This window comes from Bombina bombina, chromosome 1, assembly GCF_027579735.1.
Source record: "Bombina bombina isolate aBomBom1 chromosome 1, aBomBom1.pri, whole genome shotgun sequence".
NCBI lineage: Eukaryota > Metazoa > Chordata > Amphibia > Anura > Bombinatoridae > Bombina > Bombina bombina.
The window spans coordinates 1,117,934,081-1,117,959,213 of NC_069499.1; the positions used below are offsets into that span (position 1 = coordinate 1,117,934,081).

Below are 25,133 nucleotides of genomic sequence, written 5' to 3' on the forward strand. Positions count from 1 at the left end.
GCTGTCAATCATCCTGATCGAAGGAGCAGCGGTCTTACTATTCAGCTGCCAATTTGATTCATTCCGAGAGCGAGCGCTGAGAAAGGCGCTATATAAATACTAGTTATTATTATTATTATTATTAAATTCCGTTTCAGACGAGCATGAAACGATGGGCCTCCATTCTATGCTTCATAAATGGAGCCCATTGTCTCTGTTCATTAGGTTGTAGACATTCTGCTTGAAATATGTCAGGTTGCATGTCCTTGTGCTACTTGTGGTGAGTGCGCTGTTCTTCTTCTTCAGCTCTTATTATGTCACACAGGGAGCAAGCTGTGCTTGATGTAACTAGAAGCTGGCCCTGTGCTGGTAGATGAATGCTTGTGTTGTTTGTTCCCACTGTAGAATAAGATTATGCCTCACAGCTATATATAATATTTGTATAATGTATAAAGCTGGATCCTGACCCTCATTTTGTGAATATATGTTTAGGAAATATATATATATATATATATATATATATTATGGCTGCACGATTAATCGCACATGCGATTTAAAACCGCGATTAATCGCCGCGATTTTAAAACCGCAAGAGTCGCAATTTTTTAATAAAAAAAATCCTTAGAAGTGGCTGTAATGCATTGATTTTTATGTGATTTCTTGCAAACTAGCTTCATCTAGTGGTTGCTTTTAGCACACATTTATAAAATGGCTGTTTTACTTTCACTTTCTGTTTGATCTCAGTAGCAGCCGATCAATCTATAGAAGTCTAAAAGCAGAGCCCATGCAGGAATGAAGAGCAGAGAAAGCCACTTACTTATATTTCCCCCTAGGGACGTCTGCGGTCTGAAATTTAGGGTATGTAAACATTATGGAACCTCCCACACAATCTCCTGCTCTCTGAGAAACGGCTCAAATACATAGCAGATGCAGTTAACCCCACGACTGCCAAAAAGGCTAAAACTGCAGTCCCCTCTGCTGCTGGGTTAACTTAACTGCATCTACAATGTATTTGATATCAGCAAAGCACAGCATTTCTGAAAGCAACAGCCCCCCCACCCCTACTGATAGTATGCCTATATTGGATTCCTGGACAGGAGCAGGGCTCATTTTTAGTCAAATTAAAATGTTTAAAAAAAAAAAAAAAAGAATAAATATATATATATATATATATATATATATATATATATATATATATTGTATATTATATATGTGTGTGTGTGTATATATATATATATATATATATATATATATATATATATATAATTGTGTGTGTATGTGGCTTACAATGCTTCATATGTTAATCATACCACTGTCCACAGTTAGAATGACTGTCCAAGAAAACATGACAATGTTGTGTGTCATAAGACCTAATAACTGGCTAGTGGCTACTATTTAATCACATCACAGGCAGCTAATTTTATTTTAACTATTTTTTGTTTTGTATTTCTATGCTCCAAGAGTGTATTGGACATTGAGAAACATGAACATTAAGATTCTGTAGTGTTAAATAAACTTTTTAATGCAAAATTAAGGTGTTATAGTCATTTATAAGAAAATCGCGATTAAATCGCAAACATTAGTTTTTACACAGCATGGCAAGTGCTTTCTTATGTGTACTCTCCAAAGGAAAAAGAAAATTGAGACATTACACTATAAATATAAAATGGTTTAATGAAGAGTAAATTTGAGGAAGGCCCATGTTTGACTCTTTATGATACTCATTCCAATACTTCTGAAATTTTTGGTTACACCAGCTGATAATGATGTGACTAGTTACCAGCAAGGAATATGGGAAACCTGGTAACCTGGTTGAGCAGGTGTTTTAGAAGTATACTAGAACAGGGGCTGACAACCTTTTTATGAGAACTGTGCCAAAGTAATAGTAATAATAATGTTAACATGTGTGCCAGTCTTATATTTTATACAAAGTTTGAAAATAAGGATAAAATACTTATAAATTAATAATGATGATAAGGCTGAAAATTTAGTTTGCTAAATTGATGAGGTTTGGTTCATACACATTAACAATTTGACAGTTCTTCATTTTGAAGCTAAAGTTCTAAGTTGCCAGAATTCTTTCCACACTGAGAACAAAACGTGCATAGACCCACTGTGGCCTAAACGTGCTTAGATGAGTTGATAATGGAATCATTGAGTACATTTAAAAAAGAAAACAAGCCTAGCGTTATAAGTAAAATATGATTTCTGATATCTAATAAGGTCCATAAGGCCATATTCCAAAATGTTATTCTTTGGTACTGATTTATTCTTTAGATATTTTGAAATACTTTGTTCTTTAGTCAGATGGTGAATGTAATTCCTATCGTATTGGATTTTTTTATTTTGCTAAAGTGGACAATCATACTGTGGTAGATGTGCAACCTCTCTACTTCACAGATATTAGCATGTTTGTGCATGCAACTCATTTTATTTTTATTTTACTTATTAACATGCCTCAAAACGAACAAAATATATTTCAATATAATAATTATATATGTACAGGCAGTCCCCAGGTTACAAACAAGATAGATTCTTAAGTTGAATTTGTTTGTAAGTTGGAACAGGCACTTTTTTAGGTGAAACTCTAGCCAAACATTTTTTTAGTTTTGGATAACATAGGGAAAAGTTTGTTTTGCTATCTGTGCCCCTGTTCAGAAAATTTCACATCACTTTCTGTCCTTGTTACAATTTGTTTTGAGTATTTTGGGTTATCCTGGAAAGAAGGATTTGCGATAAAGCTCTTTTTTTCCGTTTGTAACTATGAGTTGTACTTAAGTCGGATGTCTGTAACCAGGGGACTGCCTCTATGTGCAATATTTTGCTTGTCTGGACAAGCAAATTGTCATAAAGAAAAGGTAGATTGGGCTATAACTTTAGATCCTTGGACAAGTAGATTTTTTTAAAATTTCTACGTGCCCTAATGGTTGGACCGTATGTGTGTAAATATATGTATGTATGTAATACCAGATTGTGCACTATTTTTAGTGCAAGGCTGCTACAAAGATAGTGCACCATGGGCTATCAATAGTGCTCCACTTGTGATCTAGGCCAATATGTTTAATAATCTCAGCTTAATGCTTCTCTACTCAGGTAGTCCTGAGGTTTCTAGTGGAGATACCAAAAAGTAGGATCCCCCGTCTGCTTTGTACTTACCCATTTTGTCTTGCTATAGATTCTAGACGATCAGTCATAGCAGATAGTGAAGACACTAAAAGAAAAAGTAGCGTGAACTTAACAATTATTTTACATTCACTGTCTAATACAACTACAGAAAACTTTGACTTTTTGAACATGCAAATACATGGTTTTGCATCTGTTTGTTATCGGTTTCTGCATACAAAGCAGTGAAGAATGTTTATCACTGCAAACACTGCACACACCAGTCATAGCCACCTTTAAAAATGATGCAGAAAAACAAGTGAGATCCACTATTATGCTGCTAAGTCATCTCCCTAGCATACCTACCAATTTATTTAAAGTGATATCTTAAAACAAACCTGTTATAAAGGAGTTTCAGCTCTTTAAAAGTGAAGCTTTATGTCCAAGAAATAAAGATGCATTTTTTAATCATTACAGCATGCTTGAATTCATTACAGCATGCAATTTTAAAGGGACACTGAACCCACATGTTTTTTTCATGATTCAGATAGAGCATGCAATTTTAAGCAACTTTCTAATGTACTCCTTTTATCAATTTTTCTTTGTACTCTTGCTATCTTTATTTGAAAAGGCATCTTAGCTAGCACTTGTTTATTGGTGGGTGCATTTAGCCACCAATCAGCAAGAACAACTCAGGTTGTGAAGCAAAAATGGGACGGTTTCTAAACTTACATTCTTGCTTTTCAAATAAAGATAGCAAGACAATGAAGAAAAATGTATAATAGGAGAAAGTTGCTTAAAATTGCATGCTCTATCTGAATCATGAAAGAAAGAAATTGGGTTCAGTGTCCCTTTAAGACAAGTGACCCTTTAATGCCATGTGGTTAACCCCGTCAAACGGGTTAAACATGTATTAAAGGTATTGCTCAGGAACTCAGTTCTTTGAAGGTCCTGAGCGGTACTTCTACCGATCTTCAGTTAAGCATATTTCCAACTAGCAGCTAGATTCCAGAGTGGTGCACTAACTTGCATGCGAGCGAAAATAGGTTTATCGCGGCTCTTTGCATGCGTCAGAAGTAGTGCATGTATTACAGGTTGAAAGTAAACGCGTTCGCGTGTGCGTAATTTAATTTAATGTGTGTCTGGATAGCACGACTTTAGAGCTCTGGTTAACTGTTACGCTCAACAAAAAAGTTGCACAAAACACATCAAAATTATATTTAAAAGTACAGTTACAATCGTAATAACACTGTCTAATAAAAAATATTTTTAAAAAAATGCATAAAGAAAGTTATAAGGGCTCAAAAGATATGTGGTGTCCAGTGTTAGAAATAAAATGAAAGCAAAGAGCTTAACATAGAGATGCATACATATACATGTCTAAATATGTATGTATGTATATGTATATATATATATACTATATATATATATATATATATATATATATAAAATATAAAATAATCCCAGCCAATGAGTCTTAGTATTGAATATAACAAAATATTTTAATACTTACACATCATGTCATACAAAATCTGACATTGCGTAAATACAAGAAGGAAACCAAAGATGCACTCACACTGATCCACACAAAACCCCAGCCACCAATCCACACATCCACACTCAACATTCATACATAAGAAAAAATACAATGAGTAAAAATAAGCAAATTAATAATAACGTAAATGCACCCCCAGGGCGTCCCCAGGGAGTGAAGGACAGCAGCACCTGTCACATAACCTGTGAAGAAAATTTTATATAATAGTATCACTGCATGAGAATATTGAAAAATAATACTAATAAAAAAGAAAAGAGTTTTTTAGTCATTTGTATCCAGTATGGTTGAAAAATTAATGCCACAAAGATATTACAGTTGAATTTGGGTGTGTAATCTTATGTTGTTATGAAGTCCGGATAATTATAACATGCAATGACCTGTGACAGACTCAGAATGCTGATGGATACTAGTAATGTTAGAAGTCCGTGTTATACAATCACACAGGAATCACCAACTTCCATATGGGCAACCCCCATTTCTGATATGCAAACAGTCAATTGGAAGCGAGGTAAACCCTGGCTGCTAATCCAACCTCACACACTTGTAAGATAATGTATCTTCACTCACGGTAAATACATTCCAGTAACCTAAGAACCCAGGTGCTCCGCATGTAACCCTAACCAGGGGGTTCAATATGGACAGCCACTTCACTTATAATCAATGGGCTGGTATGACATATACTTCACAGATACTCGATGTATAACCCAAACCAGGGGGTTCAATTAAGGTACCTTGTGTGTCGTTGGAAAGATTCCTCGCCGCCAGCCTGGGAAATAACGGTCTATGGTATTACCTGAGTCAGTCCGTATTACCGTGAGACTAAGCAGCAATCTTCGGTGTGGCAATGGATAGAAGTCAGGATATTCCGGATGCTCCCATCTCGCTCTCTCCGTCTAGGAAGCCGTTTACTGTCAGCGTGCAGGGTTGCTCAAACAACACAGGTAAGGACAGGTGTCAGCGTCCACGCTGATTCCGACGCGCGTTTCGGGGACTCCGCCCCTTTGTCAAGGAAATGTACAGGTGCTAGGTAGGAGGTAATATTTAAACAGATATCGCCACAAGCTCATTGGGCTACGTATTCACACCCCTTCCAAATCGCAAGCACACCATGCACGTCACTCTCATTTAGAACTGAATTTAACTGCGGACATGTAGAAGCCTCAAAGATTAGCGTATTAACATTCTATGTCAAAGAAAAACAGAATTTATGCTTACCTGATAAATTACTTTCTCCAACGGTGTGTCCGGTCCACGGCGTCATCCTTACTTGTGGGAATATCTCTTCCCCAACAGGAAATGGCAAAGAGTCCCAGCAAAGCTGGCCATATAGTCCCTCCTAGGCTCCGCCCACCCCAGTCATTCGACCGACGGACAGGAGGAAAAATATAGGAGAAACCATATGGTACCGTGGTGACTGTAGTTAGAGAAAATAATTCATCAGACCTGATGAAAAAAACAGGGCGGGCCGTGGACCGGACACACCATTGGAGAAAGTAATTTATCAGGTAAGCATAAATTCTGTTTTCTCCAACATTGGGGTGTCCGGTCCACGGCGTCATCCTTACTTGTGGGAACCAATACCAAAGCTTTAGGACACGGATGAAAAGAGGGAGCAAATCAGGTTACCTAAACGGAAGGCACCACGGCTTGCAAAACCTTTCTCCCAAAAATAGCCTCCGAAGAAGCAAAAGTATCAAATTTGTAAAATTTGGCAAAAGTGTGCAGTGAAGACCAAGTCGCTGCCTTACATATCTGATCAACAGAAGCCTCGTTCTTGAAGGCCCATGTGGAAGCCACAGCCCTAGTGGAGTGAGCTGTGATTCTTTCAGGAAGCTGCCGTCCGGCAGTCTCGTAAGCCAATCGGATGATGCTTTTAAGCCAAAAGGAAAGAGAGGTAGAAGTCGCTTTTTGACCTCTCCTTTTACCAGAATAGACGACAAACAGAGAAGATGTTTGTCTGAAATATTTTGTAGCTTCTAAATAGAATTTTAGAGCACGGACTACGTCCAAATTGTGTAACAAACGTTCCTTCTTTGAAACTGGATTCGGACACAAAGAAGGTACAACTATCTCCTGGTTAATATTTTTGTTAGAAACAACCTTTGGAAGAAAACCAGGCTTAGTACGCAAAACTACCTTATCTGCATGGAACACCAGATAGGGCGGAGAACACTGCAGAGCAGATAACTCTGAAACTCTTCTAGCAGAAGAAATAGCAACCAAAAACAAAACTTTCCAATATAACAACTTAATATCTATGGAATGTAGAGGTTCAAACGGAACCCCTTGAAGAACTGAAAGAACTAGATTTAAACTCCAGGGAGGAGTCAAAGGTCTGTAAACAGGCTTGATCCTAACCAGAGCCTGAACAAATGCTTGAACATCTGGCATAGCTGCCAGTCGTTTGTGTAGTAAGACAGATAAAGCAGAAATCTGTCCCTTTAGAGAACTCGCAGATAATCCTTTATCCAAACCTTCTTGCAGAAAGGAAAGAATCTTAGGAATTTTTACCTTATTCCAAGGGAATCCCTTGGATTCACACCAGCAGATATATCTTTTCCATATTTTATGGTAAATCTTTCTAGTTACCGGTTTTCTGGCCTGAACCAGAGTATCAATCACCGAATCTGAAAACCCACGCTTTGATAGAATCAAGCGTTCAATCTCCAAGCCGTCAGCTGGAGGGAGACCAGATTTGGATGTTCGAATGGACCCTGAACAAGAAGGTCCTGTCTCAAAGGTAGCTTCCATGGTGGAACCGATGACATATTCACCAGGTCTGCATACCAAGTCCTGCGTGGCCACGCAGGAGCTATCAAGATCACAGAGACCCTCTCCTGTTTGATCCTGGCTACCAGCCTGGGAATGAGAGGAAACGGTGGGAACACATAAGCTAGGTTGAAGGTCCAAGGCGCTACTAGTGCATCCACTAGAGTCGCCTTGGGATCCCTGGATCTGGACCCGTAGCAAGGAACCTTGAAGTTCTGACGAGACGCCATCAGATCCATGTCTGGAATGCCCCATAATTGAGTCAACTGGGCAAAAATCTCCGGATGGAGTTCCCACTCCCCCGGATGGAATGTCTGACGACTCAGATAATCCGCTTCCCAGTTTTCCACACCTGGGATGTGGATCGCAGATAGATGGCAGGAGTGATTCTCCGCCCATTGTATTATTTTGGTTACTTCTTTCATCGCCAGGGAACTCCTTGTTCCCCCCTGATGATTGATATACGCAACAGTCGTCATGTTGTCTGATTGGAATCTTATGAATCTGGCCTTTGCAAGCTGAGGCCAAGCCCTGAGAGCATTGAATATCGCTTAGTTCCAGAATGTTTATCGGGAGAAGAGACTCTTCCCGAGACCATAGTCCCTGAGCTTTCAGGGATTCCCAGACCGCACCCCAACCCACTAGACTGGCGTCGGTCGTGACAATGACCCACTCCGGTCTGCGGAAGCTCATTCCCTGGGATAGGTGGTCCAGGGATATCCACCAACGGAGTGAATCTCTGGTCTTCTGACCTACTTGAATCACTGGAGACAAGTCTGTATAGTCCCCATTCCACTGTTTCAGCATGCACAGTTGTAATGGTCTTAGATGAATTCGCGCAAAAGGAACTATGTCCATTGCTGCAACCATCAACCCTACTACTTCCATGCACCGAGCTATGGAAGGACATGGAACAGAATGAAGAACTTGACAAGCGCTTAGAAGTTTTGACTTTCTGACATCTGTCAGAAAGATGCTCATTTCTAAGGAATCTATTATTGTTCCCAGGAAGGGAACTCTTGTTGACGGAGACAGAGAACTTTTTTCTATTTTCACCTTCCATCCGTGAGATCTGAGAAAGGCCAGAACGATGTCTGTATGAGCCTTTGCTTTTGAAAGGGACAACGCTTGTATTAGAATGTCGTCCAAGTATGGTACTACTGCAATGCCCCTCGGTCTTAGAACCGCTAGAAGGGACCCGAGTACCTTTGTGAAAATCCTTGGAGCAGTGGCTAATCCGAATGGGAGGGCCACAAACTGGTAATGTTTGTCCAGAAAGGCGAACCTTAGGAACTGATGATGTTCTTTGTGGATAGGAATATGTAGGTATGCATCCTTTAGATCCACGGTAGTCATAAATTGACCTTCCTGGATAGTGGGTAGAATCATTCGAATGGTTTCCATTTTGAACGATGGTACCCTTAGAAATTTGTTTAGGATCTTTAAATCCAGAATTGGTCTGAAGGTTCCCTCTTTTTTGGGAACTACAAACAGATTTGAGTAAAATCCCATTCCTTGTTCCGTCATTGGAACTGGGTGTATCACTCCCATCTTTAGCAGGTCTTCTACACAATGTAAGAACGCCTGTCTCTTTATTTGGTTTGAGGATAAGTGAGACATGTGGAACCTTCCCCTTGGGGGTAGTTCCTTGAATTCCAGAAGATAACCCTGAGAAACTATTTCTAGCGTCCAGGGATCCTGAACATCTCTTGCCCAAGCCTGAGCAAAGAGAGAGAGTCTGCCCCCCACTAGATCCGGTCCCGGATCGGGGGCTACTCCTTCATGCTGTTTTGTTAGCGGTAGCAGGCTTCTTGGTCTGCTTACCCTTGTTACAGCCTTGCATCGGTTTCCAGGCTGGTTTGGACTGTGAGGCATTACCCTCTTGCTTAGAGGATGCAGAATTAGAGGCCGGTCCGTTCCTGAAATTATGAAAGGAACGAAAATTAGACTTATTCTTGGTCTTGAAAGGCCTATCTTGTGGGAGGGCGTGGCCCTTTCCCCCAGTGATGTCTGAGATAATCTCTTTCAATTCTGGTCCAAAGAGAGTTTTACCCTTGAAGGGGATGTTAAGCAATTTTGTCTTGGATGATACATCCGCTGACCAAGACTTTAGCCAAAGCGCTCTGCGCGCCACAATTGCAAACCCTGAATTTTTCGCCGCTAATCTAGCTAATTGCAAAGCGGCATCTAAAATAAAAGAGTTAGCCAACTTAAGTGCGTGAACTCTGTCCATAACCTCCTCATATGGAGTCTCTCTACTGAGCGACTTCTCTAGTTCCTCGAACCAGAACCACGCTGCTGTAGTGAGAGGAACAATGCACGAAATGGGTTGTAGAAGGTAACCTTGCTGTACAAAAATCTTTTTAAGCAAACCTTCCAATTTTTTATCCATAGGATCTTTGAAAGCACAACTATCTTCGATAGGAATAGTAGTGCGCTTGTTTAGAGTAGAAACTGCCCCCTCGACCTTAGGGACTGTCTGCCATAAGTCCTTTCTGGGGTCGACCATAGGAAATAATTTCTTAAATATAGGAGGGGGAACAAAAGGTATGCCAGGCTTCTCCCACTCCTTATTCACTATGTCCGCCACCCGCTTGGGTATAGGAAAAGCGTCGGGGTGCACCGGAACCTCTAGGAACTTGTCCATCTTGCATAATTTTTCTGGAATGACCAAGTTGTCACAATCATCCAGAGTAGATAACACCTCCTTAAGCAGTGCGCGGAGATGTTCTAATTTAAATTTAAATGTCACAACATCAGGTTCAGCCTGTTGAGAAATTTTTTCTGAATCTGAAATTTCCCCATCTGACAAAACCTCCCTCATGGCCCCTTCAGATTGGTGTGAGGGTATGACAGAACAATTATCATCAGCGCCCTCCTGCTCTTCAGTGTTTAAAACAGAGCAATCGCGCTTTCTCTGATATGCAGGCATTTTGGATAAAATATTTGCTATGGAGTTATCCATTACAGCCGTCAATTGTTGCATGGTAATAAGCATTGGCGCGCTAGAAGTACTAGGGGCCTCCTGCGTGGGCAAAACTGGCGTAGACACAGAAGGAGATGATGTAGAACCATGTCTACTCCCTTCATCTGAGGAATCATCTTGGGCAATTTCATTATTTGTGGCAGTACTGTCCTTACTTTGTTTGGACGCTATGGCACAATTATCACACAATTTTGAAGGGGGAGACACATTGGCTTTCATACATATAGAACATAGCTTATCTGAAGGCACAGACATGTTAAACAGGCTTAAACTTGTCAATAAAGCACAAAAACCGTTTTAAAACAAAACCGTTACTGTCTCTTTAAATTTTAAACAGAGCACACTTTATTACTGAATATGTGAAAATATATGAAGGAATTGTTCAAAATTTACCAAAATTTCACCACAGTGAAAAGCCGGTTACAGATTTAACCCCTATACAGTCCCAGCTACAGCCTTTGCTGTGACTTTACCAAGCCCAGAGGGGAATACGATACCAAATGACGCCTTCTAGGAACTTTTCCAACTACTCTCAGGTCCTCACACATGCATCTGCATGTCTTGCACTCAAAAACAACTGCGCAGTAAAGGCGCGAAAATGAGGCTCAGCCTACAACTGGGAAGGCCCTTCCTGACTGGAAAAGGTGTCTAACATAGTGCCTGACGTTAAAAAAACGTTCCCCAAGTTTATAAGTGTGAATTATCAGCATAAACATGTATAAAATGTCAAAATAAAGCAATCGATTTAGCCCATAAAAGTGTCTACCAGTTTTATAGCCCATATTAAGCCCTTTATTCTGTTTGAGACTAAGAAAATGGCTTACCGGTCCCCATGAGGGGAAATGACAGCCTTCCAGCATTACACAGTCTTGTTAGAAATATGGCTAGTCATACCTTAAGCAGAAAAGTCTGCTAACTGTTTCCCCCAACTGAAGTTACTTCATCTCAACAGTCCTATGTGGAAACAGCAATCGATTTTAGTTACTGTCTGCTAAAATCATCTTCCTCTCACAAACAGAAATCTTCATCTTTTTCTGTTTCAGAGTAAATAGTACATACCAGCACTATTTTAAAATAACAAACTCTTGATAGTAGAATAAAAAAACTACAACTAAACACCACATACTCTTAACCATCTCCGTGGAGATGTTGCCTGTGCAACGGCAAAGAGAATGACTGGGGTGGGCGGAGCCTAGGAGGGACTATATGGCCAGCTTTGCTGGGACTCTTTGCCATTTCCTGTTGGGGAAGAGATATTCCCACAAGTAAGGATGACGCTGTGGACCGGACACACCAATGTTGGAGAAAACAGAGCAATAAGTGGGTGTGATCCTCGGTCTGTGTGTGACAAGCTAAACTAGACATTATTCACTTGACAACTTTATTGCAAGAAAAAGAAATTAACACCACAGACTAAGCTAATCGAGAGTCACCAAATATTAAAAGCACAAACAACCCCACACTGTTCAGAGCAACATAGCTGTGACCTGAGGGAATTGAACCTGTTTCTATAAACTCCCCTAAGAAAATACATTTTTTATGCTCTCTATTTGAAAAATACCTATCTAAATGAATGGTACCATACAAACAGAGGGTTACCCAGACACAAACAGGATCAATTGTCTCAGTTACTTACCCCACAAGGGACAGCAATCTATCCTAACATATTGTCAACACTGAAATGACCAGTGATGTGGTATTTCATGAGTCTGCACATAAGATTGTAAAGTCAACCCAGTATTCCACAGAGATACTGGAATGTCATATAGCACAAAATTCTCAAAGGGACCCCACTGAGTCCAAAATGAGGCATGCCTTAAGATACAGATATAAGAATAATTGTAGTCCATTAATACACGCTCCCACATTGAGTCTACATAATGCCTGCTATGAAAAAACATAATTTATGCTTACCTGATAAATTTATTTCTCTTGTAGTGTGTTCAGTCCACGGGTCATCCATTACTTATGGGATATATTCTCCTTCCCAACAGGAAGTTGCAAGAGGATCACCCAAGCAGAGCTGCTATATAGCTCCTCCCCTCACATGTCATATCCAGTCATTCGACCGAAACAAGACGAGAAAGGAAAAACTATAGGGTGCAGTGGTGACTGGAGTTTTAATTAAAATTTAGAACTGCCTCAAAAAAAGACAGGGCGGGCCGTGGACTGAACACACTACAAGAGAAATAAATTTATCAGGTAAGCATAAATTATGTTTTCTCTTGTTAAGTGTGTTCAGTCCACGGGTCATCCATTACTTATGGGATACCAATACCAAAGCTAAAGTACACGGATGATGGGAGGGACAAGGCAGGAACATTAAACAGAAGGAACCACTGCCTGTAGAACCTTTCTCCCAAAAACAGCCTCTGAAGAAGCAAAAGTTTCAAATTTGTAAAATTTTGAAAAGGTATGAAGTGAAAACCAATGTTGCAGCGTTGCAAATCTGTTCAACAGAGGCCTCATTTTTAAAGGCCCAGGTGGAAGCCACAGCTCTAGTGGAATGAGCTGTAATTCTTTCAGGAGGCTGCTGTCCAGCAGTCTCATAGGCTAAACGTATTATGCTACGAAGCCAAAAAGAGAGAGAGGTGGCCGAAGCCTTTTGACCTCTCCTCTGACCAGAATAAACGACAAACAGAGAAGAAGTTTGCCGAAAATCTTTAGTTGCCTGTAAGTAGAACTTCAGGGCACGGACTACGTCCAGATTATGCAAAAGACGTTCCTTCTTTGAGGAAGGATTAGGACATAATGATGGAACAACAATCTCTTGATTGATATTCCTGTTAGAAACAACCTTAGGTAAAAACCCAGGTTTAGTACGCAGAACTACCTTGTCTGAATGAAAAATCAGATAAGGAGAATCGCAATGTAAGGCAGATAGCTCAGAGACTCTCCGAGCCAAGGAAATAGCCATCAAAAACAGAACTTTCCAAGATAAAAGCTTGATATCAATGGAATGAAGAGGTTCAAACGAAACACCCTGAAGAACTTTAAGAACCAAGTTTAAGCTCCACGCAGGAGCAACAGTTTTAAACACAGGCTTAATCCTAGCCAAAGCCTGACAAAAGGCCTGGACGTCTGGATTCTCTGCCAGACGTTTGTGTAAAAGAATAGACAGAGCAGAAATCTGTCCCTTTAACGAACTAGCGGATAAACCCTTTTCTAAACCTTCTTGTAGAAAAGCCAATATCCTAGGAATCCTAACCTTACTCCATGAGTAACTCTTGGATTCACACCAATATAAATATTTATGCCATATCTTATGGTAAATTTATCTGGTAACAGGTTTCTGAGCCTGTATTAATGTATCAATTACCGACTCCGAAAAAACACGCTTTGATAGAATCAAGAGTTCAATCTCCATGCAGTCAGCCTCAGAGAAATTAGGCTTGGATGGTTGAAAGGACCCTGAATTAGAAGGTCCTGCCTCAGAGGCAGAGACCATGGCGGACAGGACGACATGTCCACTAGGTCTGCATACCAGGTCCTGCGTGGCCACGCAGGCGCTATCAGAATAACTGATGCTCTCTCCTGTTTGATCCTGGCAATCAGTCGAGGTAGCAACGGAATGGTGGAAACACATAAGCCATGTTGAAAACCCAAGGGGCTGCTAGTGCATCTACCAGCACCGCTCCCGGGTCCCTGGACCTGGATCCGTAACAAGGAAGCTTGGCGTTCTGGTGAGATGCCATGAGATCCAGCTCCGGTTCGCCCCAAAGAAGAATCAGTTGAGCAAACACTTCCGGGTGAAGTTCCCACTCCCCCGGATGAAAGGTCTGGCGACTTAGAAAATCCGCCTCCCAGTTCTCCACGCCTGGGATGTAGATCGCTGACAGATGACAAGAGTGCCCAGCGAATTATCTTTGAGACTTCCAACATCGCTAGGGAACTCCTGGTTCCCCCTTGATGATTGATGTAAGCCACAGTCGTGATGTTGTCCGACTGAAATCTGATGAACCTCAGTGTTGCTAACTGAGGCCAAGCTAGAAGAGCATTGAATATTGCTCTTAACTCCAGAATGTTTATTGGGAGGAGTTTCTCCTCCTGAGTCCACGATCCCTGAGCCTTCAGGGAGTTCCAGACTGCACCCCAGCCTAGTAGGCTGGCATCTGTTGTTACAATCGTCCAATCTGGTCTGCGAAAAGTCATTCCTTTGGACAGATGAACCCGCAACAACCACCAGAGAAGAGAATCTCTGGCCTCCTGGTCCAGATTTAGTAAAGGGGACAGATCTGAGTAATCCCCATTCCACTGACTTAGCATGCATAGTTGCAGTGGTCTGAGATGCATGCGCGCAAATGGCACTATGTCCATTGCCGCGACCATTAAGCCGATTACTTCCATGCACTGAGCTACTGATGGGCTTGGAATGGAATGAAGGACACGGCAAGCATTTAGGATTTTTGATAACCTGGACTCCGTCAGGTAAATCTTCATCTCTACAGAATCTATAAGAGTCCCTAGAAAGGGAACCCTTGTGAGTGGTAACAGAGAACTCTTTTCCATGTTCACTTTCCACCCATGCAACCTCAGAAATGGTAGAACTATCTCTGTATGAGACTTTGCATTTTGAAAACTTGACGCTTGTATCAGAATGTCGTCTAGGTACGGAGCCACCGCTATGCCTCGCGGTCTTAGTACCGCCAGAAGCGAGCCCAGAACCTTTGTAAAAATTCTTGGGGCCGTAGCCAACCCGAAGGGAAGAGCTACAAACTAGTAATGCCTGTCTAGAAAGGCAAACCTTAGGTACCGATAATGATCTTTGTGAATCGGTATGTGAAGGTAAGCATCCTTTAAGTCCACTGTGGTCATATATTGACCCTCTTGGATCATGGGTAGGATTGTTCGAATAGTTTCCATCTTGAACGATGGAACCCTTAGGAATTTGTTTACGATCTTCAGGTCCAAGATTGGCCTGAAGGTTCCCTCTTTTTTGGGAACCACAAACAGATTTGAGTAAAAACCTTGCCCTTGTTCCGTCCGCGGAACCGGGTGGATCACTCCCATTACTAAGAGGTCTTGTACACATCTTAGAAATGCCTCTTTCTTTATTAGATTTGTTGATAACCTTGACAGATGAAATCTCCCTTGTGGAGGAGAAGTTTTGAAGTCCAGAAGGTATCCCTGAGATATTATCTCCAATGCCCAGGGATCCTGGACATCTCTTGCCCAGGCCAGGGCGAAGAGAGAAAGTCTGCCCCCCACTAGATCCGTTTCCGGATAGGGGTCACTTTCTTCATGCTGTCTTAGGGGCAGAAGTAGGTTTTCTGGCCTGCTTGCCCTTGTTCCAGGACTGGTTGCCTTTCCAACCCTGTCTGTAACGAGTAGCAGTCCCTTCCTGTTTTGGAGCTGAGGAAGTTGATGCTGCTCCTGCCTTGAAATTACGAAAGGCACGAAAATTAGACTGTTTGGCCTTTGATTTGGCCCTGTCCTGAGGAAGGGTGTGACCCTTACCACCAGTAATGTCAGCAATAATTTCTTTCAAGCCGGGCCCGAATAAGGTTTGCCCTTTGAAAGGAATATTAAGCAATTTAGATTTAGAAGTTACATCTGCTGACCAGGATTTAAGCCATAGCGTTCTGCGCGCCTGGATGGCGAATCCGGAGTTCTTAGCCGTGAGTTTGGTTAAATGCACAACGGCATCCGAAACAAATGCATTAGCTAGCTTAAGGGCTTTAAGCTTGTTCATAATCTCATCCAATGGTGCTGTGCGAATAGCCTCTTCCAGAGACTCAAACAAGAATGCCGCTGCAGCAGTGACGGGCACAATGCATGCAAGGGGCTGTAATATAAAACCTTGTTGAACAAACATTTTCTTAAGGTAACCTTCTAATTTTTTATCCATTGGATCTGAGAAAGCACAACTATCCTCCACCGGGATAGTGGTACGCTTGGCTAAAGTAGAAACTGCTCCCTCCACCTTAGGGACCGTCTGCCATAAGTCTCGTGTGGTGGCGTCTATTGGGAACATTTTTCTAAATATCGGAGGAGGGGAAAAAGGCACACCGGGTCTATCCCACTCCTTGCTAATAATCTTTGTAAGCCTTTTAGGTATAGGAAAAACGTCAGTACACACCGGTACCGCATAGTATTTATCCAGCCTACATAATTTCTCTGGGATTGCAACCATGTCGCAATCATTCAGAGCCGCTAACACCTCCTCTAGCAATACAAGGAGGTTCTCAAGCTTAAATTTAAAATTTGAAATTTCCGAATCCGGTCTCCCCGGATCAGATCCGTCACCCACAGAATGAAGCTCTCCGTCCTCATGTTCTGCAAATTGTGATGCAGTATCGGACATGGCTCTCGTGTCATCAGCGCGCTCTGTCCTAAACCCAGAGCTATCGCGCTTGCCTCTTAACTCAGGCAAATTAGATAATACTTCTTTCATAACATTAGCCATATCATGCAAAGTGATTTGTAAGGGCCTTGATGTACTTGGCGCCACAATCTCACGCACCTCCTGAGCGGGAGGCGAAGGTACTGACACGTGAGGAGAGTTAGGCGGCATAACTTCCCCCTCGTTGTCTGGTGATAATTTCTTTACCAGTAAAGACTGACTTTTATTTAAAGTAACATCAATACAATTGGTACACATATTTCTATTGGGCTCCACATTGGCTTTTAAACATAATGAACAAGTAGATTCTTCTGTATCAGACATGTTTAAACAGACTAGCAATGAAGGCTAGCAAGCTTGGAAAAAATCTTTCAATAAATTTACAAGCAATAGAAAAAACGCTGCAGCGCTTTTAAAAACACAAAAAAAAACTGTCACAGTTGAAATAACAATGAATTAATTCAGTTATAGCCAACAATTATAACAGTAAATGTATGAATTTAGCAGAGGATTGCACCCACTAGCAAACGGATGATTAACCCCTCAATACCCAAAAAAAACGGATAATCAATTTATGATTTAACGCTTTTATCACAGTCAAACACACTGTCACAGGTCTGCTGTGACTGATTACCTCCCTCAAAAATGAATTTTGAAGACCCCTGAGCTCTCTGGAGACGTCCTGGATCAAGGAGGAAGAAGCAGGAAGACTGTGCTAGAATTTTAACTGCGCAACAAGGTGCTAAAAAGGGCCCCTCCCACTCATATTACAACAGTGGGAGACCTGTTACAACGGTTTCTATGCAGAAATATACGTTAGCCATATGGAAAAAAATCATGCCCAAAAAGATTTATCACCAAAGTACCTCACAAAACGAATAACATGCCAGTAAACGTTTTAAAACAACTTTCCAGTGTTATGCAAAGTTATCACTAAGCCTGCTACCAGTCGCTTCTACTGCAGTTAAGGCTCATACATTGATTTCAGTATTAACAGTATTTTCTCAGTCAAATTCTAGTCCCTAGAAAATAACTCAACTGCGCATACATTTATCAGCCTGATACCAGTCGCTACTACTGCATTAAAGGCTGTACTTACATCATATGGGTAACCGCAGTGTTTTCTTAGTCAATTCCATTCCTAGAAAATATTACTGCACATACCTCATTTGCGGGGAACCCCGCATGCTATTCCCTTTTCTGAAGTTACCCCACTCCTCAGAATGTGCGAGAACAGCCAGTGGATCTTAGTTACGTCTGCTAAGATCATAGAAAACGCAGGCAGATTCTTCTTCTAAATACTGCCTGAGAGAAAAAAAAAACAGCACACTCCGGTGCCATTTTAAAATAATAAACTTTTGATTGAAGAATAATTAGATAAAAAACTCCTATCTCCTCTTGCGACCTCCTTCTTTGTTGAGACTTGCAAGAGAATGACTGGATATGACATGTGAGGGGAGGAGCTATATAGCAGCTCTGCTTGGGTGATCCTCTTGCAACTTACTGTTGGGAAGGAGAATATATCCCATAAGTAATGGATGACCCGTGGACTGAACACACTTAACAAGAGAAATATACCCAAATCACTGCCATCAATTGACATCTCTATCTTGTGAAATGACCTGACATAGTGTTGGCGTTTAGGCATCTATCCCCTTATAGGAAACAATATTCCCTGCACAAAGGATCCATTAATCACCAAAAGATAACGGCACAGGTGTAAAACTTTAGAATTTACTTTATTACTTCTTCTTAAAACATAGCATATTGTTAAAAACACAGCACAAATCTGATAGACATGTCTAACATGTTTCGGCTTCACTTAGCCTTAATCATAGACTCTACTTGTCATAACCAATTGGTGTCTTTTATTTCACTCCCTTTGTGTTAATTGGTTGTCTGTGTTAAGTATTCCTAATTCCTTTTCCCTATTTGTCTGAGGAAACTGGTTGCTTAGTGGTGCTCACCTAAAGGATATTTTATTACATGAACCAATTGATATACTATTTAGTAATGTTAGATAAGATAACATATATGCACAATTCCTTTGCAGTAGTTGCCAATGCTTATAACTGGTTAGCAATGTTTTTAAAAAATGCATTATTTGCTTTTGTTTTAGCAATTCCCATTGCTACCTTTAGCTTTCTATCTTCCTACTCTCATTACATGTATATCCATAGTTTGACATAACTCAATCTTGTGTATGTTTCTATGTATTTGTACACACATATTCCCCATTGTTATTATTATTATTGTGGATTTATCAAACAGAGTTACTGATCAGGTATCAAAGGTGGGGGCACCTTCTAATCCCTCCTAGTTGTTATCAGTGATGTCTATTATAATGTTACCCTTAAAGTAGTGTTTTTATCTATTTGTTGGCATAACTTAGGGGCAGTTTGGAAAATACAAATGGAACACAGTACCTTTGTTATATATTGGATTCTCAATTATTTATTGCCAGTGATTAATGAGATCAGTCTCAATATTTAGGCCTTTCGGCATTCGTGTGTTCAATTTGAAGATCCAAAAAGCCTCCTTTTTGTATAACTCCTTTACTCTATTGCCTCCTCTAGGTTTGTTTTTGATAATATCTATAATCATCCAGGTAAATGTTTTGACACTACCTCCATGTTCATAGATAAAGTGCTTAGATGCCCCTGTTGCTGTCCTCCCTTTCTCAATGTCATTCAAATGTTCACGTATCCGTTCACGTGTCTCTCGTGTCGTACACCCTATATACTGCTTCTGACAAAATGTGCAGGTGATTGCATAAATTGCAAATTCAGAACGACAATTGGTACAGTAGTTACAGTCAAAAACTTGTTGCGTGTAGCATGACTGAAAGACCTTACCACTTGTAGTATATCCACATGCAGTGCAGCCATGTGATCCACATTTATAATGTCCCTTACAGCTAAGCCAACTGCTTTCCTTCTGTGATTTCTTAAGGGCACTAGGTGACACAATGTTGCCTATTGTTAAAGTGATGGTAAAGTCATCTGTTGTGCAGTACATTATCCTTTTTCTTTTACCTTAACTAGCACATCGATGTGCTTATATAAATAAAAAACAATTTATTCACTCTGTAATGATGATTTTATTTCCCCTCCGTAGAGTTTTTTAAACAGCCTCTCTATAATTTTTTCACCGGTGCAGCTTTGATTGACAACGCTTTTAGCCAATCATCAGCTCACCATGCGCCCTATGTAAAATATGAACCGCACGCTCCCGGCATCTACACTAACTCTTTGCTACTTACTGTGCATGCGCACTTCTTACGCTAACTGCGCATTGCTATCTGAGAATACTCAGCTCCTGGTTTTAGCCGATGTAAGTAAACAGTAAATCATTCCTTTCGTAATGATTCACTGTTTGCTTTCATTTCTCTCATCAGCCAGATATTTTTCGATGTCTATATGTTTCAATGTTTGCTTTAATTTCTACCATCAATAATTTCTCTCTTCATATATAAAATAATTGTAAGTATTTTTTGCCCAAAAAATACTTACAATTATTTTATATATGAAGAGAGAAATTATTGATGGTAGAAATTAAAGCAAACATTGAAACATATAGACATCGAAAAATATCTGGCTGATGAGAGAAATGAAAGCAAACAGTGAATCATTACGAAAGGAATGATTTACTGTTTACTTACATCGGCTAAAACCAGGAGCTGAGTATTCTCAGATAGCAATGCGCAGTTAGCGTAAGAAGTGCGCATGCGCAGTAAGTAGCAAAGAGTTAGTGTAGATGCCGGGAGCGTGCGGTTCATATTTTACATAGGGCGCATGGTGAGCTGATGATTGGCTAAAAGCGTTGTCAATCAAAGCTGCACCGGTGAAAAAATTATAGAGAGGCTGTTTAAAAAACTCTACGGAGGGGAAATAAAATCATTATTACAGAGTGAATAAATTGTTTTTTATTTATATAAGCACATCGATGTGCTAGTTAAGGTAAAAGAAAAAGGATTATGTACTGCACAACAGATGACTTTACCATCACTTTAAGTTTCTTTTTGAAACAAATTGGCAACCTTTATCTATCACTCCTTTCAGTGCTTCATCTGCCCTTAAGATTGGCAAATTTTTCTTGATAATCTCACAAACCTCCCTGTACTGATTTGAGTAGTTGGTCACAAATGTAATCTCACTTTGCCTTTTTGTAGCACCTGATGCTTTTGGCTTGAGTAAATCTGCCCTAGAGATTTTTTGTACATCAAAGTAGGCCTTTCGTAAAGGCCCATCCGGTTAGCCCCTGGCCTTAAGTTTTTTCCATAACAACTTGCTTTCTACTTGATAATCTACTTCTCTAGAGCAGTTGCGTTTCAGCCTTATGAACTGTCCCTTTGCCACTCCATAGTTCATATGGCGTGGATGACAGCTCCTTGCATGGAGAAATGCATTAGCCGTAATTGGTTTTACATACAGGGTGGATATTACTGCTCCCTCTGCTCTATCCCCTTCCAATTCAACATCTAAATATGGTACTTTCTTGGTATCAAAGGCATAAGTAAACTGCAAACCAGCGCTATTGCAGATTAGGTATTCCATAAAGGATACACTCTCTGCTTCCGTACCTTACCAAACCATTATCAAATCGTCAATGTAGCGCTTGTATGCTACAATTGAGTCTCTGAAGGGATTGTCATCTGCATAGACGTGGGACAGCTCCCACCAGCCCATATAGATGTTTGCAAAGGCCGGGGCAAATTTTGCCCCCATGGCTGTCCCACGTCTCTGCAGATAAAACAAGCCATCAAACTCAAAATAGTTATGAGTTAATAAAAATAGGAGTGTTCACAAAATGTAACTTTTAAGGTTGGTGTCGTAATCACTGAAGCTGTCTAACATATATTTAACAGCTTCAAGGCCTTCCCTGTGGGGGATAGCTGAATAAAGTCCCACCACGTCTATGGTGAGCCAGTTATAATTTGACTCCCAAACCAATTCTTCTGTTAAATTTAACAAGTGCTTGGTATCTCTTAGAAATGATGGCAGTTTCCAAACGACGGGCTGGAGCAGAGATTCTATCCAGTTAGACAGGGTCTCAAAAAGAGAACCTATACCAGACACTATTGGGCGTCCCTTGACATCCTCCAAGGTCTTATGCACCTTTGGCAAATGGTGGAAGATCGGAGTGACCGGCTCCTCCACCATTAAGTAATCAAAGGTATCCGGATCTATTATCCCAAGCTCCAGCCCGTCGTCCAGCAAACTCCTCATCTCTTTTTGGAAAGACAAAACCGGGTTCCCCCGTAGCACAAGGTACACCTCCTCATCACTGAGTTGTCTCAATGCCTCTTGGACATAGGAGCTTCTATCCATGATTACAATGGAGCCTCCCTTGTCCGAATTCTTTATTACCACATCAACCCTTTGCTTCAGAAGTTTTAGGCCAGCTTTCTGTCTAGCTGTAAGGTTCTCTCTATGGCTTTTTCCCTGTGACTTCAGTACCACTAAATCTTCCTCCACTCTCTTGTGAAATTGTTCTAATATATTCCCTCTGTTTCTAGTGGGGTAGAATGTAGACTTAGGTCTATAGCCTATGTGTGAGTTTTTGGTGTTTTCATGTATATTACTATCCTTTTCCAACTGGTACAAAGATAGAAAATCCACTGCATCCTTGACCTGAAAATAATCATTTTCCACCCGTCTATCAACATTGATTTTAATCTGTGCAGCATCTGACTCAACCAATTCTGTATTGAAAAACTTTTTTAATGTTAATTTGCGAACCAACTTGTTCACATCAAGCAAAGTCTCGAACACATCAAAATCAACTGAGGGTACAAAGTTGAGACCCAACCTAAGTACTTCTAACTCTGATTCTTCTAGTGTGACAGATGATAAGTTTATTATTTTCAAACTCTGTATTTGTTCTTCCTCCCTCTCCTTAATGTGTATCTCTCCCTCTGAGCCTGGGGCTGCTCTCCTCCCTGCATCGTTTGGGGTCTGTGTATCCCACCTCTCCCCATTCCGCCCCCTCCCTGTCCGGCTGCGGCCTCGTGAAAAACCTGCGGCTGCTCTATGTTTACCCCTTGTTTAGGGTGTCCATCTTTCTCTAGAGCTCTGCCATATCTATTTCTACCAGCCTGCTTATGTTTAAGTATGCCTTCATTTGCTTTAGCCTGTGGAAGTTGGGGCTGTGGGTTATGGTGTATTTCTAATGTATGTATCACATCAATATCATTAGTTAATTCGGCCTCATCTGATGAAGGCCCACTGGTCATAAAGTCCACAAACTCTTGTACTTCATATTCATCATTAGACTTAGGGTCCGTGTCTGAGAAAGTCACTTGTTTCTTGGTGTTTGAAGACTGTTGTTGCGTTTGTGTCTCTTTGGGCTCTATGTCACCCCCTTTGTACTGCCTACGTTGTCGTCTGTTTCTTTTATTCTGTTGCGTGTTCTTTAGGTAAACCCTGTTATTGGTATAGTCCTCAGAATCCCTTGTAAATTTACGAAACTTTAATTTATCAATGTCTCTTTTCATATTATCTACAGTTTGTTTAAGTAGATTATCTAGTTTCTCATAGCTGTTATGTCCCACAAAGCTGTTTAGATCTTTTTGTATGTCTTGTATGGAATGTCTTGCCTCAATCAGTTTTTGTTCTTTATGTTTAATTATTAGATGCATAAGCCTTATTGAGCACTCTGTGAGTATGTCATTCCACTCATTAAGAAAAGCATCATCCACCTGAAGGAAAGTTGGCCTTTTCTTTAACCTTAGGCCCCGAGGTATCATATTTAGATCTATATATTTTTCTAGTGATTTTTTGTCCCACCACGTTTGATACTCTCTTATTAGAGCTTTTTCCATTTTTAGAAACACCTCTGAAATTTCCTTAGCTTCATTATCAGGATTGAATATGTCCTTTAATGTGGGTCTGCTTTTTTCCAATTCCTCTAAGGGTAAGAGTGAATAATAATTGCTGGTAGCCATGTTGTATATAAATTACCTTTTAACACTATTGCTCTATTATCAAAATTTGTAGTGTTCAGGTACGAAGTAATAATGAAAAAGATACTTTAAAGTGACTATTATTGTCACTTATTCACATTAGTGCTCATCCCACAGTTGTCACTATGTTATTACAACCTTTAGAAGTGACATTCGTATATATACTGTAATCCAAATGCGTTCTAGTGTCCCTTTAAGTGCTCAGTCCATACCAGAGATAGAGTAAATACCAAAAAGTTGCACACTATGTAGTGAGCTAAAGGAATCTTACCGCTCTCGGTGGCACCCCATCTTCTCCGATCTGTATCCGGATCATTCAATCTCCCTCTGCCGTATTCGGAAGGACAAATGCAGCTAGACGGCTCCCAGCGGCTCTTCACGGCTTACCTACTCCAATACTTCGATTTGAAGGTGCCGACTACTGCCGCTCAGCCTCCTCTCCCCTCACCAGTGTAACGGCGTCTGACGTCACCCGGCCTGTTCGGTCATGTGACTTCCTCTCTGCCTCTGGTGTCGGGGTGTTGCAGAATCCTCCGTTCCGTAGGATCTAGGGAATTTCTCCTTCGGTTGGGGTGTCACCGGTCCTGGCGGCCCGCTTTGGAAATCCTGTGGGATGACCCAGATGCCACTGGGATTTGTTTTACAAAAAAGTTTTACTTAAACCTGGCCGGACGGCACTCTCCTATGCCGTATTGCAGCAATCACCAAAAGATAACGGCACAGGTGTAAAACTTTAGAATTTACTTTATTACTTCTTCTTAAAACATAGCATATTGTTAAAAACACAGCACAAATCTGATAGACATGTCTAACATGTTTCGGCTTCAGTTAGCCTTAATCATAGACTCTACTTGTCATAACCAATTGGTGTCTTTTATTTCACTCCCTTTGTGTTAATTGGTTGTCTGTGTTAAGTATTCCTAATTCCTTTTCCCTATTTGTCTGAGGAAACTGGTTGCTTAGTGGTGCTCACCTAAAGGATATTTTATTACATGAACCAATTGATATACTATTTAGTAATGTTAGATAAGATAACATATATGCACAATTCCTTTGCAGTAGTTGCCAATGCTTATAACTGGTTAGCAATGTTTTTAAAAAATGCATTATTTGCTTTTGTTTTAGCAATTCCCATTGCTACCTTTAGCTTTCTATCTTCCTACTCTCATTACATGTATATCCATAGTTTGACATAACTCAATCTTGTGTATGTTTCTATGTATTTGTACACACATATTCCCCATTGTTATTATTATTATTGTGGATTTATCAAACAGAATTACTGATCAGGTATCAAAGGTGGGGGCACCTTCTAATCCCTCCTAGTTGTTATCAGTGATGTCTATTATAATGTTACCCTTAAAGTAGTGTTTTTATCTACTTGTTGGCATAACTTAGGGGCAGTTTGGAAAATACAAATGGAACACAGTACCTT

The 25,133-nt window shown here is 40.5% G+C and overlaps 1 protein-coding gene across 2 annotated transcripts in view; it reads right to left on the bottom strand.

Annotated features, from left to right (window-relative positions):
• The window catches only part of MED1 (mediator complex subunit 1), a 282,755-nt gene that overhangs the window by 192,350 nt on the left and 65,272 nt on the right, over positions 1–25,133 (bottom strand). For both annotated transcript variants that reach the window (XM_053697957.1, XM_053697967.1), the window contains exon 4: positions 3,136–3,190. In XM_053697957.1, the coding sequence (XP_053553932.1) occupies positions 3,136–3,190 (55 nt within the window). The remainder of the gene's footprint in view (positions 1–3,135; positions 3,191–25,133) is intronic.